Raw genomic sequence first — 19,859 nt, 5'->3', positions numbered from 1 at the left:
CAAGGAAATTAAGTATAATTTTAATAATGACTTCTTTTACAGTGTACGTATTTTTTTAATATTTCAATAAATTCAGTGAATGTTAGTAATATTAAAAGCTTTATTTTTTCTGTCTTTTAAAGAACATGAACAAAAATCACAGTGTAAAACCTTTAAGTGCAAATAAACCATGTAAAAAGGTTTTATTAGCTGTATGCGAGCATTACATGAAATCATGTCCTGCAAACAGGATGTTTGAATAGGAAAAAATGTGCAACACAATCTTTGCCAACAGCAAAGACAAATAAAATTAACTTTTTTTTAAGATTTGTTAAAAAAAAGAAAAAAAAATGAAAATATTTTTAACCAAGTCTCTGAAAAAAATTAAGAACAAGGGTTTTAATTCCAAATCTGAAATGGCACATTTTGTGAAAGACACAAATCTAGAATAACCTTTCAACAAGACAGTCTCCGCTTACGCTTGAACAAATAGTAAAGCCTCAAGGTCCTGTAGGTCGCAGACCTCAACAACACATTACCAAACTCTGTAACACACCATTCACAATCAACCAGTTTCACTGAAAACCCAAAAGAAACAATCAAAACAGAAGCAGAACAACAACTTGTATACAGTTATGTTAGTGATTTACTTAAACCGATCCTTCTAAAGCATCAGCTGCCCATGATACTGTTGCCAATTACATGCAATGAGACATTTGATCACATACAAAAATAAACCTATTCCTACTAGTTGACACTTTTAGTAGCAAAGTTGGTAAATGCATAAACCTTTCACTGGACTACAAGCATGTCAATGCTACAAAGTTGTCAGGAAGCCTGTAATGAGGCCAATATTTATTCCCACCAGTGTCTCAATGCAAGTCTTGATTTGCATAATTGTCCTCTGGACGACTGAGGCAATATGGTTCCTGAATGCATTGTGCACGCAGAGAAAGATGCTGACGTAAGCTCTGAGAGTCACCATTTCTCATCTTGTTGATTCTTCTAGAAGACTAAACTCTTTCATTTAAAACAGGAGATGTCCTTTCCAACAGCAAACAACACCAGTCTCGTGTGAGCATGTGCTGGAAAAAAACATCCTCTTTTTAGCCAGGTTTTGAGTTTGTGGCTGTAATGTTTGCTTGCTCAGGCATTGAGGGAGCACTGACTACATGCAGCTTGTTACAGTGCCTGTGTTTCTGGGTGCATTATCTGCTGCACCACCAGGTCTATATTAATTATGGGACTAAAATAGATAGCCCAATAAAAAAGGCAGTTGCAGACAAACTGTGGGACAAAAGGCCACAGGAGGGCGAAGGCAAACCCCTGAGATAACATCTTCCACAAGTGGTTCCACATCTTGCCTGGCAGAGTTCTAGAGGAAATGGAAGATTTAAATTGGTGGTGTTAGTGTGTAAGGACAGTCAGTATAGTCAGTCAGCAGTATAAGGTACACAATATTCAAAAATAAAGTCGCAGCAAGCTGCAGGCTAGGTGTGACTTTTACCCCGCCCCTAAGATGTGTGTACCTGATCCCTGCTCGCGTCCAGAGGCTCCACAGAGCACAGCATTCCAGCACAGACAGCAGCATGGCATTGACAATAATGAAACGAGAAGTCCAGTAGTGGACGGCCAGCCAGTCCCAAGCAAATTCTGCAATGAGTTGGTATGGAAGCACCGAGTACTTCACAAGAAACTCGACCCACTGCTGCCAGCTGGGCTCCAACTAAAACAGAGATCAATGAGATCATTTTTATAAAACTTTGGCCACAAGTCTTATAAAGTCTACGTTTTTTGCATTAAGCTGCTTTACATTACACACGTACCAGTGTACCTTCAGTTTAACTTTAACTTGTTGTATTTGATTTAATAACGTCACATTTGCTATTATGTCACCTGAGTTCTTAGGAAGGTGCTCTCCACCTGCTCCTCGATATGGGACATTGCTGGGCAACAGGTGTGCAGGAAAGGCAGGAAGGTTTCAGAGTAGTCAAATAAATACAAGTAGAAGAGCGTGAGGCGAGGGGAGCGCTTCAGTGCATACAGCAGGAACAGAGACTTCCCAGCATTAGCCGCCTGACAGACAAATTCAAAAAACGAGAGGGGGCAGAGGTTAAATCACTGTGTTTGACATAAAGGCTGTATTTTTCTAAAATGATGAACACATTTCTAAATACCAGACTAAGCACATCTAGTACATGTAATTGTAAAGTATGGAAGCTAAACAGAATCGATAACACAAACCCATTAGGGAGGCACAGAAGGGCAGACATTAAGCAAAGCAAACCACACTGTTGAGTCCTCACTTTATATTCCCAGAGGTTCTGCGGAGGCTTCACCCCCAGAGTTTTAACTCTGTCCAGTTCAGCCAAAACAGCACGTCTGTGAGCTGGATTCTCTATGCTGTAGGGAGGCTTTAACAACTCCTCATCGCCCAGCATCAACAGGAGCCTGGTGCAAAGACATTGATACAATAATGCATGAAAACAATCAAGAATAATCAGGTCTCTGTATTAGAAGCAGCCATTTTGTTAAGGGTAATAACTAAAGCTCAGCTTAATTTATTATTTCTGAAAGGTCAAATGTTTCAATAAAAAGGTGACAAATGATGCTAAAACATTCTATGTATAGAGCTACCTTCCATTTACATTCTCCTGCTGGAAGGACTCTCTGTACAGCTCAGCCCAGGGCCCCAGATGTTCCAACCAGGACACAACTTCTTCCAACGTCCAGTGGGAAACAGGTTTGCTGGTCAACAAATCTTGCTGCTCAACCCCACCACTGCTCCAGTGATACACCAGTATGATCACCTGAAAAGACAGGCAGAGCGCTTATCTGCTTATGCTAGGGCAACAAACACACTTAAGAGTGGTGAAAAGCAGTGTCTTAACTGAGCATGATGGAATCAATTTCTCACAGAACTTCATCAACCACAACGTATATAATAAAACTTTTCTATGTTTCCGTGTCTTCCAGAATTCATCCATCGCCACCAGATGTCACTGTGTGTGTTTAACTTAAACCTTACAGTAGGACAGAACAAATATCTTTGCTTTCACTGATCATTAACATGTCAACTGAAGAGGCTTCTCTTGTGCAGGACAGGCCCCTCTTTGGTTGGTGCTGGCTGTTTGAAACATGCACATGCAGAATGTAACTCAAACACACCTGGTGCCACCAATTAAGCCTGGGATTAATGATCAAGCTCTTTATTAGTTGCACAGACGTGTGGTCTCCTGAGGGGTTTAATTAAAATAAACTTGACCAGGTGCATGTTTTATTTGTGTTTAAACTTCAGATTTACCAATTTCAAGACAAACCAAAATACCTTAATACAAGGGAAAATATAGAAAAGAGCAGCAAAACAAGCAATGACTGTATTCAAATGTAAATATTGATTATAGTCACTCTCTCAGTGGACTTCAAACTGTACACATTTCAGTTTGCATGGGATGTTGTGAGCAAAACAAAGAAATGCATCACAATAATGATATCCATCCTTGAACAGGGGTCAACATTGCTGTAATCTGTTTACATGCTCCCACAAACAACGTGGCAAGACACACAGTGACGTTGATCCCTAGGTGCCACATGGACCGCACATGAGCCACAGTAAACAGCTGGCCCCTCTCTCCCTAGTGTGGTTTAAATAGAATATACTGCTGTTTGCAAAGTCTCTTTCTGTAAAAGAGCAAGCAGCCGTATGTAAACAAACCATTTGATATGCGTTCTTCAAAATAAGTGCAATATTAACAGACTGTTAAAGGTTACAATGGTTTAAGGACGCAGATGTTAACTCGCTTTTTTAACTCATCGTTAGTGGGACATGTGTATTACTAACGCTGATAGTAAGTATCAGTACGAGTCTGCAGACACGAAATGTCATTTTACTGCACCAGATACTTGTGTCAGAGGCTAAAGGTCTGAGTGAGTCATTTGTCTCCTTACAGTGACACAGGTCAGTGCTGTTAGGACTCCAGAGAAGAAGAAACCAGCTCCCTTATGCTGGTTTGTCCTGGTTCTACCCAAATTGTCTCCATACCTAAAAGAGTTTGTGAAAACAAGTCACTGAGATCAGACTCCATGAAGTTAGACGACATCAACACAATCATCAAATCAAATTAACAAATAAATTCTTGCGAAGTGTATCTTACTGTGCTACCTCTGGAAGGACAACAAACTGCGGGAGATTTTGGGATCAGCCTGAATCTCTCCTCTCCTTCGCTTGATGACTTCACTGAAGAGTTTGTCAGTCGCATCCCTATTGAAAAGATTAATCTAAAATCAGTAACAACAGATAAATAGCACCACTGCAATCACTGAGGTCAATCCCATTGCGATATTAACATGCAAGATGAATACTAGAGGTTCTTGGCCTTCAAATTCCCCAGATCTTAATCCAGCATCTGTAGAACTAGACAGAAAAACAAGGTCCACCTCTCAGGACATTTTACTCCTGTTTAGCAGCAGGTCTAGTGGTTTGGATGCACAAACATACAAGAGCTGTTCTAGCATCATGAGGAAGATCCTTTCAATATTAAACAGTTGATTTTAATATTGTGGCTGTTGTGGGTTTCAGGTTATGACCTTGACTTTATCAAACATTATCTTATCTAAAAAGAGAGGAGGTTTTGTGGTTATTTCAAACATTGACACCTACAACTAGTTTAGTGACAGCAGGAGAAGGTTTCACATTATTTTAAAAACAAAGAGGCAAGTTTTTTCCATTTACTCAGTACATTCCCTTCCTGGAGCAAACATTTGTTTTGAAACAGTGTGAAAGTGAAACAAGGCAAAAACTCAACTACATTGAGTAATAACTATGAAGCAATACTAAACATGCTTAAATAAAAAGTCTGGTACAGCTAATAAAAGAAATGAATGAATAGTACTGTCCTGTTTATTTCAACAACATTACGTTGAGCCATTAAAATATCTGTTTTACTAACCAACGTAGCACAAAAGTGAGATCTGCTGGGTGACACATACCCATAAGCCTTTATTATTCCAAAATCAAGTTTCAAGCTTCTGAGTTCAAAACCAGTTAAGTATCAGCTCCTCTTTGGATTGCGAGTTCTCTTGTCATATTCTGTTGTTTGGCATCCAGACTTTTAGACCAATACACGAGAAGCAAAATGAAAAAAATAAAATAAAAATAAAAAAATGAAGGCACCATAACTGGAAATTGATATTAATTTAGGCAAAGCAATCAGTTATTACCCATTTTAATTATACAGCTTTTTTAAATCATCTACACCTAATTTTATCAAGAGAAATACAAATCGTTTGACTGTTAACTGTTATTAAATGAATGAATGATAGATACATTTACGGAGACTGCTTGTCAATATAAGCCAGTATTATTTTTTATCTTGATATATGCCTGACTCATTACCACTGTCAACACCTGTGACAGCAAAGATGAGGTAAAATAGCCAATAGGCTGCATGACAATGTCAAAATCTGTATAATGATCGAAACTGAGTGCTACTGCTCTCTCACTCTCACACACACACACACACAGTTCTACACTGTATGTCAGACAGACATGTGAACACTGTGGTCAGAAAATCAAACAATCTTACTGATACGTGCGGCTGTGAAACGCATACCTCAGCAGTATGTTGATTTTAGGAAAGCCTTCCCACTTCTCTCGGCACTCTGGACATTCATTCTTGTGTGAGGATTCCCACCACAGAGCCAGACAGTGGCGACAGAAGTTATGGCCGCAGGTCAAAGTGGTGGGGTTCACCAATATGTCATAGCAACAGTGGCAGGAAAACTCGTGTTCAGAGATGCTGTCTGTGGTGGAGGGCTTTGACTGGGGAGACTCAGACAAGTCAGGGGGGTCGTCAAGCAAAACTCCCAGATCACAATCATCTGATGACTCCCACGCCATCTGGTCCAGCATAGCAAAGCCTGAGACACAATCAAAGAACAAAACGATGTTCAATTAAAATAAGAGTTCATATTTGTCTGAAAAGCCTTTTATTTCAGGCCGATTCAAGTCTCCATTAAATCTGCAGCATGCTCATAAGTGCAGATGAAGAACAAAGTATCCATTTGATATTCATCTAATTAAGGCCACACATGCAAAGTTAGGTTCAGTTAGGTGCTGATGAGCAAAGTCCACTGCATGGAGACGTCTGTGGTGTTTAATGTATGGCACAATCACTACAACCTTAAGTAACCGAGAAAAAAAGGTCAGAAAGCAGCTTTTATTTAAGCCTGAACCGTCACAACATCAATGCTTTTTGTTTGAGTTAGACAAAATAAATAAATCAATAAATGAAGGGTTTTGCCTGCAAGTTTGAGTTTAACTAAAATTGTATGATGTTAAAAAGCCAGATATTTTTGTTTCATGAAGAACAGAATGACTCATCTACATGAAGTGCGAGTGAGGCTGGAGAGACGTCAGAGACACTAATGGCGTCCTCCTTTCACATTCCCACAGGTAAACACTTACAGTAAACTTACACAGGATGCGAGCGCATTAACTAAAACAGCACATGGAGGCCGAGTCGGCTTCAAATGTTTGGCCCACGTTATGAAGCAGCCGCCAACCGGCTGAGCTGGACGGCACCGAACCGCACATGCCAGCAGCTGCTCTACTGCGCCCGAACCCTCCGTGGTACCGACGCGTTTCGCAGCGTAACGTCACCTGTACCGTTCGCTCGCCCCGTCTTCTTCTGGCTGCTAGCTGTTAACTGCTTAGCTAGCTAGCCGCTAGCCAATGGCTACGGTGGTAACGGCGTTTGCCGATTTCCTGTAACGTAAAAACGTCTTTAAAGGCACCGCAGACGCCAACGTGATTAACGTTTCTCACCTCAGCTAGCTAACGTTAGCTAGTTGTCGCTAGCGAGAAACTGCTGCTGAACGCGTCACAATCACCTCAGATTTACCTCTGCTCATGAACACCCGTCGACAGGTGAACAGCTGGACGGTGACATTGCTCCCCGGACGACCCGCACGCGCTAAACCGCCGCCACGAACTCTCTCACTGGAGTTGCTTCATGTTTCTGCGTGCGGAGCCGACGCGGCGGTTGTAAAAGTAAAGCCCCGCGCACGCGCGCGCGCGCCCGCAGCGTGTCACGCGTGCACCCCTGGTGTGTGTTTGGTCGGAGTGGGAGAGACACGAGTCCGACGGAGTGAGATGTGGTAATAGTTCAGGCACAGCTGATTTCTGCCATGTGGCTTTTCAAAGCGACAGCGGCTCAAAGTTCAGCTCGGACGCTGTCACACACTGAAGTGTGCGTCTTTATTCCTGATAATATTAGGACACTTTGAAGTGAACAAGCGTTCAAGCTTTCGTTTAGCATCTAAGAGAAAGTAAAAGTGTATTCTGTCACCTCTCACGCGCTACTTCTTGTTGACAGGTTTCTCTAAATGACGTCATCTGACCAGATGACGTCATCATTTCCCTCTTCGTCAAGCTGTGTAAAAAGACACATACGATAAACCTCACTCTGATGAAGCAGGGGCATTTTTCATTGTTCTTACACATGTTCTCTCCACCAGAACCACATGGATCATATTGCCCCTGTTACTTACTCATGTCCTAAATAACCCAAGACCTAGACTGATATCGATTTCCAGGTCTGCCTGATGCTGACCTTTGACCTTTGCCTACTCCTTCTGTCTCGATGGTTCACTAACGTAGCTCCATGTCATTCATTTATTAGCAATCTGCATCTGCGTCTTTTAGAATGAGGGTGAACCATCTTGAACTTTCCTTGTGTTTCCTTAAGTCCTGACTTAAGCCCCACCTAGACTTACAACAATAAAATGATTCTTACACAATGATTCATCAGAACACAATATAATTATGTCATTTTAACATAATTTACTGCAGCGGTGTTTCAAATTTGTGTAACAGTACGTTACATTAAGCTGGTAATGCATGTGTTCCTTAATGTAGCAATAAATAATAATGCAATTAAACACATAACACACAATATCAACAGAACAGGATCCCACACACGCACTCAATGAACCCAGCTGCAGATGCAACCCCAGCTGCAGATGCAAGGCTCCGAGGTGCAGAAGAGCCCGCTTTGGACAAAGCCTAATCCCCTCAGTCATTATTTCAACTAAATCAATGACCCAGAACTATGAACTTATCTGTTTTTGCTGTCTATTGTCTTTATTGTTATGATTGTTACTGTTATTGTGCTGTTTCGTCTGTCTGTGTCAAACAAGTGCAGTGTTTGTGGACAAGAATTTCTCCTTGGGGACAATAAAGTAAAGTAAAGTAAAGTAAAGTAAAGTAAAGTAAAGTAAAGTAAAGTAAAGTAAAGTAAAGTAAAGTAAAGTAAAGTAAAGTAAAGTAAAATAAAGTAAAGTAAAACTAGGTCTAATAAACCACATTACTCAAAACACCTGCATGGATATGGAGTTATGCTGACTGACTTTTTATTCAATATGTAATTTAGTTTAATTGCTCATCACAAAAAAAAAATTGTATAAAGTCTTAAATAAGTCAAAAGGGGACGTATTATAGTTCTTGTCCTGTATTGCCCGCTAGGTGGCGATATACGCATATTTGCTGGTGAACCGCCACTACGACCGTAACAGAACAGAAAAAACACGAAGAAGAAGTGGTGGCGCAACACAGTTTAGCTAACGTTAAGAGCGACGGGCGCAGTTCGCGACAGCCGCTCCCAGCCTGAATAACGCTACGACTCCACTTAGTGCTCGTCCTGCCTTTCTTATGACATCCTCTCAAAGCGGCCGACGCAGCGCAGCATGTTCGAGGTAACGTAGCTGCCGCTCAGACCGTTGGCGGCTGCCCGTCGCTCTGGATGTAGCTTGACAGTTGCAGACACAGACAGTTTAATAACCCGGTATGCGGCTAATTAAGAAGTGTGTCATTTATGTGGATTGGTTAGTGTGACAGTAGTTTAAATATTAACCTCCTTTCATTCTATATTTACTAACATGTAACTAATACTGTAATAATGGCATGAGAGCTAGCTAATTAGCTGGTTATGAACTAGTTACCTAACGTTGCATAAAGTAACATCATTAAGTTCAATCGCGCACTGCTCGAAGTATGTGGAGTATCATGTGGAGAAGTGTGACATATAAATGACATACACATATAAGTGTGTGATATATAGGCAACTGTAAATAATTATATATTACAAATATTATTTGATGATAGTAGCTAATGTAAAAAACATCTTGTTTTTTAGGAGCGACTGTTTTTAGGCAACTTTAGAAGCGATGCAGTGCTCAAAGCTACTGTAATAACGTTGTATTGGTGAAAGTGGTTATAGTGCAGCTTGCAAAAATGTGTTATTGCTATAACAAAAATATTATTGAGTTCATGTTATCGTGCAGCGGGATTCTGTGTCTTCCACGTTAGATCACCGGAACTATTTAGTGACTTATGCCTTGCAGGTAGTTATTACTGAACTTTGAATCTTTATTTTATTTTTTTACAGGATCATGAACTTCAAGATTCGTTGTCATTGAGTCTCAATGAAAACTGTGATAAGCTGAATTCATCACATTATGATCCAAAAAGAACACCAGTAAGTCCTGATTATACCTGTGACACCCCAGACATTCAAGTAATCATCAAAGAAGAAGAAGAAGTGTGGACTGTGAGTGACAATCGTGAGTATAGATTCTGAAATATCAGCATCACTTAAGTAGATGATTTTTAAAGTTAGTATTTAATACTTTTTTACATTTATGTTTGCTTCCCTAATGGTAAACACAGAAGAGAGCTTCAGATTAGGGGAACAGAAAGAGGTTACATCTCCTACGCAAACTTGTCATCCCCACCTCAATGCATGTGGGACAGAGAGCATCATTTTATACGGAGACAAGAGAAACCAGAGTGTACATTTGGTGGAGGAATGCTCTGAGGAGTCAGCTGGTCCTGGGCTCCATGGGCAGAACTCCTCTGACAGTGAGGGCCAGCCAGGACACGTCCGCCTTTACTCTGATGACAAACAAAAGATTTCCTCTATATGTGAGAAGGCAAAAGGAAATGTGCACGAGTGTAGTGACACAGGGAAGAAAGCTACATCTTCCTTGAAGACAGAAGCGGAACTACACGAGACCAAACATTTGGCACCTTGCCAGTCAGTATGTAGAGACATGCTTTTCATAAATTAATGTTTTCAAATAATAATGAAAACAATCCTTTGTATTACTATGAACGTTTGGTAATGACTATATGATCATATTCTAAAGATTTGCTTTTTCAAACTATATTGTCTCCTTAGGATTGTGCTAAACAAAAGCCCCTGATCTCACAAGGATTGAAGATGACATCACCAAACCTAGAGGACCAAACGCTACATTTAACTGTCAGGCTGCAAGCAGGAGAGGAGGATGAGGAGGAACAAGATGAAGAAATCGGTGGATTAATAAACTCTGATGGGGAAGTTGTTGAGTGGGATGTTAGTAAGTATTTTTAACTGCAAGCTCATTACACACACTATACATTTTTACTCCATTGTTCACTTTTGTTCCAATTTCCCCAAAGCAGTTTTCAGTTGTTACTATGGAATCTGAGATAACTTTGTTGAATTGTTTTTACAGGAGACAGTCCTGACCAAGGTTCTGAGTGTGCAGAGGTTCTCCAGCCTAGCAAGGTAATGTACTGAGGTTTAGTACTGTACTTTATGTAGTAATTTGTTTTGGGATGTAGGAAATTCTACATCTTGATCAAATTGTCAGCACAGTGTAATTTAGATTACTTGTTATTTTAGATTCTATAGTTACCAAAACGTTAAAATTTATGTAGCAAATTGACCGGTTGAAAGCAATTGCAGTCAAAAGGAATAGTTTGGATAATGAATACAATCAAAAAAGGTTGTTATTCAGGAAAGAATTTCGGAGTATACTTGTACTTGTTTTAATGATTATGATCAGAGGGTGCTGTCATGTTTGAATCTTAGCTTCAAGGCCAAATCCAGAGAGACAGCAGTAGTCCAACTCTCATCATGGAAGTGTCTGTGGGGGAAGATGAAGAAAGGGAAGAAGGGGAGGAAAAAGAGAGAGTAGTAAAGATGACGACTGTTCCACGCTTATACCGTGGTAAAGGGAGATTAAAACAAATAAAGGGTTTAATTCCAGCTTTGACTTATTTTTAAAGCTTTTCTTTTTGTACATGGTAACAGGAAAGAGACACAGAAGAAAGAACAAGGCCCCAGAAGTAGCAGTGGTGTCACTGGATGTGTCAGACGTGCAGAAAGTAGTTCCTACAAATCCCTGTGAGTGAAGTCCCTTGTAAAAGGAGCCCTGTGTTGCTTAGTTGAAGGCACAATTGATTTTAAGGCAATACAGATTAAAAGTAGATGTAAGTGTGTAGATGGTTATTGTTTTTGGTTTTATTGTTTAATTATAAACGGTTCCTTCTTTGTCACAAAGTAAAGATAAGGTGCAGAAGACGGATTTCTAAAACTACGCTGTTGTCTGATCAAGCTTTGGAGGAAGAACATGGATGCAAGTGCACCTTATAGTTTTTATGGCATTAAAATGCATCTGAATAATACAGAACATATGTTACTGATTTTTTAAAAGAAGTTGTACTTTTTATTTCATAGTATCAAGGCGTTCAAGAAGAAGGAGAAATGTAGCAACTGAAGTGAAATCAGAGGAGCCAAATGCAAAAGTCGTTTGCCGTGTGGCTGGTAGGTCAAAAAAAAAAAAAGGCCCAAACGTGCAAGTGCATACAGTATAGTCTATTCTATATCTTTTGACCACGGGAAGGAAGAAAGTTTTTTGATAATGCACATGAACAAATGAATGACCTGGTAAAAGACACTGCTTTAACAGTACAATAGACGTAAAACAGATCATAAGCACAGTTCAGTAAAAGGTTTAAGGTGCCACTTGTTTTTGCTGTGAATAATTGCATACTGTATATTTAATCTGACGAGCACAGCACCTTAATAAGACATCTTCTAGTTCTTAACCATACTTAATTCTGCAGGTCTTTGATACTTACTATGTATTATATGATGGTTTATATAAGTTTTATTCTTTAATAGGAAAGCGAGCTTACAGAAGAAGGAAAGATATTAAATCCACTTCTGAAGGAGAGAGCACAGATGTTACAGCAGGTGAGCAGAAGAACTGAACTAATGTTGATGCTGCATTTAATTCGTAATAATTAAAAGTAAATGTGATATTATTGTAAATATCATTTTGATCTGCTATGTAGCACGTTGTCCAGAAATGTATTATAATTGTTAGGTTTTATATGTGGAAGCTTTTAGTTTGAAACTTTCTGCAGTTTGAGGATGGTAGAAAATGAAATGAAATGGTGGAAAAATGTAATAGACATACTTAAAAACAGCTCATGTCCTGTTTGCTTACAGGTGACATTAGAGATGGCCACAAATCATTGTTCTGTATTTTCTTTGGTTTTCTTTCCCAAAGGGAAGAAGCGCCCTGGCAGAAAAATGGTACAGGTGTCAGTAGAAATACCTCCTGAGCTACTAAAGACACCCAAAGAAAAGATAGAGTATCACTGCTCAGTTTGTGGCAAGGAATTTCCTCACGCCTACAAGCTAGAGAGGCACGAGCTGATTCACACAGGAGAGAAACCTTATTGCTGCTCCATTTGTGGTCGGGGATTTAACCAGAAGGGAAATCTAAAAACACACTACAAAGTCCACCTAGGTGAGGGCTGTGGAAGAAGAACTGGTCTATTACTACTCCTTTTTTCTTTAAGTATATCTGATTAATTAATAATATATTAGGAAAAACTACAAATGCATAAGTTCATATAAAACACTATAAATGCTGAAATGCTAGACAACAAAAACTAAAATTTACTTTGTCCCTCCTGTGTTGCTGTGAAGGTCGCAAAGGTGCTGTGGACTTTGATGATGAGATTGATCCTATAGCATCGGAACTCTCTGAATACTTGAAGTCACTGCCTGGGGAGTCCAGGATTAGGTCATCTCTCCATTGCATGGAGTTTGGGAAAGACTGTGACAGTCAGTCTGCTCTTCAAGCACATCATATTACTGCACATACAGAGACAGCTTCTGAACCCCCCACAGTGGAGCACAGTCCATCAAGGCTTCTCTTCTGCCGCCGCTGTGGTCTTCAGTTCAGTGAAACGAAAAAACTGGAAGAACACATGAAATCTCATATCAAGGAGAAGCCCTACTCGTGTCCCGACTGTGGCAAAAAGTTTATCAATGAAAGCTACATACAAATTCACCAGCGCATCCATACCGGTGAGAAACCGTTCCTATGCTCCCAGTGTGGAAGAGGCTTCCACACGGCATCATCTCTCAAGCTGCATGAGATGCAACACTCTGGGGAGAGGCCATACGCTTGTTCCATTTGTGGAAAGACGTTTCGGATAAACTCCTACCTAACTGCACATTACCAGACCCACAGTAGAGACAGACCGTTCACTTGCAGCGTCTGTGGGAAAGGCTACTCCAGAGCTGAGGAACTCAAGGTGCACCACAGACTTCACACCGGAGAAAGACCCTATGAGTGTGGAGTTTGTGGCAAGAACTTCATTTATCGCCAGGGTCTCCGGCAGCATCAGCGCACACATGCTGGAAGACGTATTGGGCCGACCAGACAACTGGGTAGACCGAAGCAGCAGGCTCGGTTGGACATCTAGCACTTTGACTAACTAACTGTACTTGGAATTATTGCAGTTAAACATTCTGGTATTCTTCTTTCCATTTCTTCCGTCTACAGCAAAGACTATTAATGTGTCTGAAAATAAGCACTACAGTGTGGGTTGTCAAGAATAATCCAGAGGCTTAATGTGTTTGTCTTCTTGTGTTCATGTTTTGTAATCCTGTTTTTATGTCTGCTCTTGTAGCCCATCTGTACTATTTGAGTGCCTTTGTATTCTGCATGCCAAAAACAAATACATGTAAAAAGATTATGCACAGTATTGTTATTTTTCAATATCCATCTGGATGGAATACAGACATTTTTCAGAAAACTGTGTTTTTTTTACGGTTTTGAAATTATTTGACTCTACAAAGTTTAACCCTCTGATGAGTGGGATTTAAGTAGCATCCAGTTCAAATAAAGGAAACATACAGTACTGGAGATACTTTATTATATTTAATTCTAATTGTTTACTCGTGAAGTCATCTTGTCGTCTGAAAGAGACATCCTCGTTTTAGAGTAAGCACCTTCACCGAGTTGCTTAAATTTGCATTTCACATTTTTTGGTTTAAGTATCAATTTAAATGTCATACTTTCAACGTTTAGAGGAAGCTTGAGTGTGAATTATTTCTATTCATTATATATTTTGTCTATTTTAGATGAGGTTTTGATAATTTTACTTGTGTATGAAGTTACTGGGGCTTTTATTGTGACGCATACAACAAACCGGAAGTTCCGACACTACTCTCGAGTGGCTAGCGGCTACTGCTAGAAAGGTTATCAGATCCAGGCGTTATTTACCTTAGCTTATAATTTAGTTAACATCAGCTAGAGGCGTTGGTTGAGCTAATTGAGCATGGCAATAGGACAAAAGTAAAATTATTGTCCCAGTCGCTAAAGAAAACTTCTATTGTGCGAATACTTTTTACCTGAGGGAAAAATCTATGCAGAGGTTGGTCAAAATGTCTATTGTCTGTTGTTAGCCAAGCTAGCTAGTTAAGTTAGCAATTGCTACCGGAGGGGAGGTGATATGTGCAGCGTTGTTGTTACTTTGATGTTGTATTTCATGGTGAATCAGTCGGAGCTGTCATTAGCTGTTATTGATAAGCGGGTGTAGCTTGGAGGGCTAATGATTAGCCGGTTGCTAAGATCAGCAGAGCTAATAAACGCCATGTCCGTGGCTACAGTAGCTGGCAGTTTTCTCTAAGGCAGCGGTGGTCGCTGGCCAAAGCGGCGGTCACATCACGACCAAGGCGTCTCATTCCCAGGTCACATAGCGGATCTGCGCCGTGAGTGTGTCTGCTTTGGGGCTAATGCCGTTTATAAGTGTGAATACCAACAGGTTAGTCACGCTGCTGCCAAACTCAAATCTCAAATTATGTGACACAAATGAGGCTACACAAATGTAGACAGTGCTCAGGTAGCGGAGCTGCACACAGTAGAATCAGATAGTTTGCCCAGAGACTTAATAGACAAGTACAGTGGACTCGAACATGGCACCAGGTGTGTCCTTGAGCAGGACATTTAACGCAAGCTCCTTGGCAATGTGGCAGCTGTGAGGGGTGGGTAAGATGCTGAGGACAAATGTTTTCAACATAGGACATATAAGGGGGTTAATTATTTCCCCCCAGTTTCCAACAATGCTTCTTATGTCTAGTTTACTGTTAGTGTCTGTTTTGCAGGGAATCTCCTGCAGGTTCAAAAGCCCAGTCAGGTTGAACCCCTGTCACCATCAGACATTCACCCTGCAGACATGTCCTTGAGCAGGACAGATATTCCAGGATGGATGCACTGTTGTGTAGTGCTGACAACAGGACCTTGCTTAAATCTAAAAAATCCAGGCTCCAGAATGATGCTTCTTCTTCCTTCTTCCACTACTACTACAAAAACAATGTTATGGCGAATACAATGAAGTGAAACATAATCAGCTGTGATGTCATATGTATTGAATATGGTGATCTTTATTGATCTAATGTTTATATAATTATTTACTTCCTCCCCCTTACACATATAGTTTACCAGTTACTAATAGTCTTTGAATGTAGTCCTCTATGCCTCAACCTGTAGAGGGTCCAGCTCTACGTCCAAAAACCCAGTCCCACTAATTAATGCGTCCAGCCTATTGGTTCCTGCCACCTTCATCTTGCCATCCCAAGAGAATACAACATAATTGATTAATCAATTATAACACACATAACTGCATGAAATAAAAACACAAGACCTGTTTGAATTAAAGAATTGCTACAGTTAAGTTTTATAGTTTACTGTATAGTACTTGTCCAAAGAGACACGCACTGTTTGGCTGTAAAATACTTGAATGGCTGTTTACCAAATCAAAATTTAGTTTTTGTTTTTATCTCAAAGGTTAATTTTTTTTGAGAGATGGGCTCTGAAAACCCGAACAACTTTGGACCAGCTGTGATCCTGACTGAGGATGATCAGCAAGAGATAGGAGGTCTGATCAACTCTGATGGAGAAGAAGTGGATTTCTCAGATCTCAGTGAGTAAATAATTAACCCTGTGGAAAGTGATAATAAAACCTGGTGTGATAGCCATGTCATGGACTCCACATGCAGAGTCCATGACATGGCTGCAGCACAAGTCTGGTTTTTAAGACTTGCTGCAGTCTGTTCTGTTTAAATAATGTGTCATTTTTTTTGCCTTTGTGTTTACACAGGAGAGAATGCTCTCCCTGGTATTGGAGGTGCAGGAGCTCCCTCAAAGACATTTGAACAGCCTGACAATGAAAAACCACCAACTCTTCACAGCTGCTTTCTTTGTGGCAAAGACTTTCCGTACGCCTCTAAGCTTCAGCGCCATCTCCGCACGCACTCAGGAGAGAGACCTTTCCCCTGCTCCATGTGTGAGAAGAGATTTCCGGAAAAAGGGTTGCTCATGGTTCATGAACGGGTCCATACTGGGGAGAAGCCATTCCCGTGCACTTTTTGTGAGAAAAGGTTTGCTAGCCGAGGGGAGCTGAGGCTACACAGGCGGACACACACTGGTGAGAGGCCATATCACTGCTCTATCTGTCTGAAGAGCTTTTCTCGTCACTGGCACTTAAAAACGCATTTAGAGGCGATGCACTCTGAGGTTGTTGCAGGCTTTATAAGAAAGAAGTTTCCATGTTCAGACTGTGAGAAAAGCTGTAACTCTGCAGCTGAGCTGAGAGATCACCAGAGGACTCACACTGGAGAACGGCCCTACCAGTGCTCTTTCTGTGACAAAAAATTTGCCCTGTCTGGGACACTTGTGAGGCATGAGCGTCTCCATACTGGTATAACCCCCTACCACTGTGCTGACTGTGGGAAAACATTTGCACAGCAGTGGACTTTGACGACACACATGCGGACTCACACAGGAGAAAAACCGTACAGCTGCACACAGTGTGATAAGTCTTTTGTAGCTCCTGGAGAACTTCGGAGACACAGCAGGATTCACACAGGAGAAAAGCCGTACACATGCACAGACTGTGGCAGGCACTTCTCACTAGCAGGAACTCTCAGAAACCACAAACGTTCATGTACGCAAAACAAGAATGGATCAGTAGTGGGGGTCATCTCAGGCTTAATTCAAGCTGCAGTTGGCGAACTGTCCCAGCAATCTCTGCCCAACAACATCAACTGTGAGGTAGTACCGGACATGGTAATTTCAAGTTGTATTCACACATTTCCTTTGCAGTACATTGAGTTTTTCCTCTGTATTTGCCAATGTAGTTCATAAGATCCTTATTTTCTTTGTTTTTTCTTAATGAACTGTTTTAAAGGTTACTGGTGATCAGAGTTTGCCCAGTTTACTTGAACCCCATTCCTCAGAGAGTTTTAACTGTTACAAAGCAACGCAGTATGAAAAAATACTGAAGACAAGCAAAACAGAAGAACATGTAGGGGATGCTGCTTCCAGTCCACAAATGAATGTAGTTGTGAAGGAAGAGGAAGAAGAGGGACCTTTGTGTGGTATGTAGACATATCTATTCAAAGAAATACGGAAGTCTGTATAGAGCATTTTGATTAACTATTAATAGTTTCCCTAACAGAAGATGCTCCTGCCCAGATGTCTGATAGTGAGGGCTTTGCCACACCACAGGAAACTGTAGATCAGCATCAGGAAAGCAACACGGACATAAGGATTACAGTAAAGGAAGAAGAGGAAGTTGTCAACAGTAAGCAAAATACTGTAAAATCTCTACTAAACACCTGATTTTATTAACATTCTTCAGTTTTTAAAAGTGACTTAACTGTTGATCTTCATGATCTGCATCATCATTGTTCGTGATCATTTGTTTATTTTTATCTGTTCTCCTTTTAACCATGTTTGATTTCACAGCAGTTAATATTTCATTAAAAGATTTTTCCAGTTTGTTTTCAAAATTTCTAAGACACATGTTTCAATTTCTCCTTTTTTTATTTTTTCACAGCGTCTGGAGAGAATTCTGATCCTGACAATGAAAGAGAGGGTTGTCTAGCATCACCAATGCAGGAACAGCTTTACAAAAACAGTTTGGCAAAAAGCTCTTACTGCTGTGGGCTCTGTGGAAGAGACTGTCACAAGATGTCGGCCCTGCAAATTCATATGCGAATTCACTCTGGGGAGAAACCCTATCAGTGCACACTGTGTGGCAAGCAGTTCACGCAAAAAGGTCAACTCAAAGGTCACCAGAAAGTTCACACAGGAGAGAAACCATTTTCATGTCCTGACTGTGGAAAAAGCTTCGCCCACTCAGGGGCCATGAACAGACACAAGCTCACGCACACAGGAGAGAGGCCGTACCACTGCTCAGTGTGCGACAGAAGCTTCAACCAGTCTGGCCGCTTGAGAGAACATGAGAAAATCCACTTTGGAGAGAAGTTTGATTGTCCTGAGTGTGAAAAGAGTTTTACCCGAACTTCAAGTCTCAAGAACCATCTGCGGCTTCACACAGGAGAGAGGCCGTATGCCTGCGATATTTGCGGCAGAGGCTTCAGCCGCTCACAAAGTTTAAGGCTCCACAAGCGTAAGCACGAGCAGATTCACACTGAGGAGGAGTCAGCTTTCAGTGTGAGGAACGATGAATTCTCACAAAGTGACGATAACTCTCCAATTAATATGTGTATAACAGACAAAAACACCTGATGATGTATTTATATAAACCATACACATACAGTATGTTGTAGTATAACAACACAAGGTCCTAGGCAGTGAAGGAAGAACTAGAGGAGGCTTATACTTCCTTTGTTAATAGACCGTCACTAAACCTTTATGTGGTTGTTTAACTAAAAAGTAATAAAGTATTTATCTCCCTGAAGTGACAGAAGAGTTGTTTAACATACACAGACCGGGTGGTGTTCAGCATCCAGCAAAGCAGTATTCAGACAAACCACCAAACAAGTATTTACTGCGAACACAACTTTTGTAAAATTGTGAAAACTGTTTAGATGATGCATTTTAGAGGTCATATTTGCATTCATCCATTGTTATTGGTATATTACAGTATTTATAGTGGTAAATACCTATCTCCAGTCTGTGATTTCACATTTTCCATGTAGCATTTGTCATTCAAACTAATGATGTATGTAGGAAAAGAGGCTGGAAAATAATTATGTCTTTGTACCTGCTAGTGCCGTCACCAATGAGCAATCGACAGTAGGTGGGAGAAAACTCATTCTATGCGAAATGTAGCCAGTAATAAAGATATAGGAAAATGATACTCATCAGGTTTTGTTCCTGCTTTGGACAACAAGGCCATGTGACCATTGTGAAACAGATCTGCTGTGATCCAACAGACAGTAATATGAAGCCAGGCAGATAGTAACACAGTTATAGGTATATATTGCCTGACGCTGCCTCTGTCTAATTGTATGGGACATGTTGTACTGTCAGAATAAAAATAAAAGCACTTTCTGACTGTAGATTTGTGTGTGTGACTTCAGCAGTTCCATTTGCACTGTATATAACATCAGACAGGGAAGCAAACTCAGATCCATAAAGTTCTGTAACTTTTTCTAAATGTACATCCAGGTCATACTAGTAAAAACCAGAGATCAATAGGTTGTAAACAACAGTGCAAAATAAGTCCATTTACCTCATGCTTTTTAGAACATGTTACAACGATATTTCTGCTTTTCACAATGTGAATTGTGTTTTTAATTTACTATCAAATGTAAAACAAAGTGACTTTAATTATTCTATTCTATACTATTATTCAAATTTATATAATGGGCGTATGGGTATTTTCATTTTGATCATATCTGAGAGACTAGGGTTTTTTGCAGTAAAATAATTAACAA

General features: G+C 40.4%; 3 protein-coding genes across 10 annotated transcripts; 2 read left to right on the top strand and 1 right to left on the bottom strand.

The window, feature by feature from the left end:
* Positions 1–82: 82 nt before the first annotated feature.
* LOC114859818 (bifunctional apoptosis regulator) lies at positions 83–7,080 on the bottom strand. 3 transcript variants are annotated; one of them, XM_029157830.3, is made up of 9 exons: positions 6,806–7,080; positions 5,592–5,898; positions 4,142–4,240; positions 3,928–4,021; positions 2,617–2,789; positions 2,286–2,430; positions 1,876–2,055; positions 1,509–1,705; positions 83–1,354 (listed from the first exon to the last, which is right to left on the bottom strand). In XM_029157830.3, the coding sequence occupies exons 2-9, from the start codon at positions 5,888–5,890 to the stop codon at positions 1,162–1,164; spliced, it is 1,380 nt and encodes a 459-aa protein (XP_029013663.1). In that variant the 5' UTR covers positions 5,891–5,898; positions 6,806–7,080; the 3' UTR covers positions 83–1,161. The 3 variants fall into 3 exon arrangements, with proteins under 3 accessions (XP_029013663.1, XP_029013653.1, XP_029013673.1); XM_029157820.3 differs by having other exon boundaries at positions 6,882–7,077; XM_029157840.3 differs by lacking the exon at positions 6,806–7,080 and adding an exon at positions 6,457–6,692.
* Positions 7,081–8,553: 1,473 nt separating this feature from the next.
* LOC114856406 (zinc finger protein 479-like) lies at positions 8,554–14,029 on the top strand. 2 transcript variants are annotated; one of them, XM_029152348.3, is made up of 12 exons: positions 8,555–8,733; positions 9,426–9,600; positions 9,707–10,077; positions 10,218–10,398; positions 10,537–10,589; positions 10,896–11,034; positions 11,118–11,210; positions 11,368–11,442; positions 11,544–11,630; positions 11,991–12,062; positions 12,382–12,624; positions 12,807–14,029. In XM_029152348.3, exons 1-12 carry the CDS (start codon positions 8,725–8,727, stop codon positions 13,589–13,591), a joined length of 2,283 nt encoding a protein of 760 aa, XP_029008181.1. In that variant the 5' UTR covers positions 8,555–8,724; the 3' UTR covers positions 13,592–14,029. The 2 variants fall into 2 exon arrangements, with proteins under 2 accessions (XP_055363713.1, XP_029008181.1); XM_055507738.1 differs by lacking the exon at positions 12,382–12,624 and having other exon boundaries at positions 8,554–8,733.
* A 292-nt stretch (positions 14,030–14,321) lies between these two features.
* On the top strand, positions 14,322–19,481 carry LOC114856412 (zinc finger protein 879-like). Of its 5 annotated transcripts, none has more exons than XM_029152371.2 (6): positions 14,322–14,545; positions 15,958–16,093; positions 16,271–17,223; positions 17,360–17,549; positions 17,618–17,755; positions 18,011–19,481. In XM_029152371.2, exons 2-6 carry the CDS (start codon positions 15,976–15,978, stop codon positions 18,703–18,705), a joined length of 2,094 nt encoding a protein of 697 aa, XP_029008204.1. In that variant the 5' UTR covers positions 14,322–14,545; positions 15,958–15,975; the 3' UTR covers positions 18,706–19,481. The 5 variants fall into 5 exon arrangements, with proteins under 5 accessions (XP_029008204.1, XP_029008201.1, XP_029008196.1 ...); XM_029152368.2 differs by having other exon boundaries at positions 14,322–14,935; positions 16,271–17,238; XM_029152363.3 differs by having other exon boundaries at positions 14,323–14,545; positions 16,271–17,238.
* The last annotated feature ends 378 nt before the right edge of the window (positions 19,482–19,859 follow it).

The sequence above is a fragment of the Betta splendens genome, chromosome 1 (assembly GCF_900634795.4).
Source record: "Betta splendens chromosome 1, fBetSpl5.4, whole genome shotgun sequence".
Classification (NCBI taxonomy): domain Eukaryota; kingdom Metazoa; phylum Chordata; class Actinopteri; order Anabantiformes; family Osphronemidae; genus Betta; species Betta splendens.
Note: the sequence above shows the minus strand (reverse complement) of the source record. Positions and strands in the feature narration are given on the sequence as shown.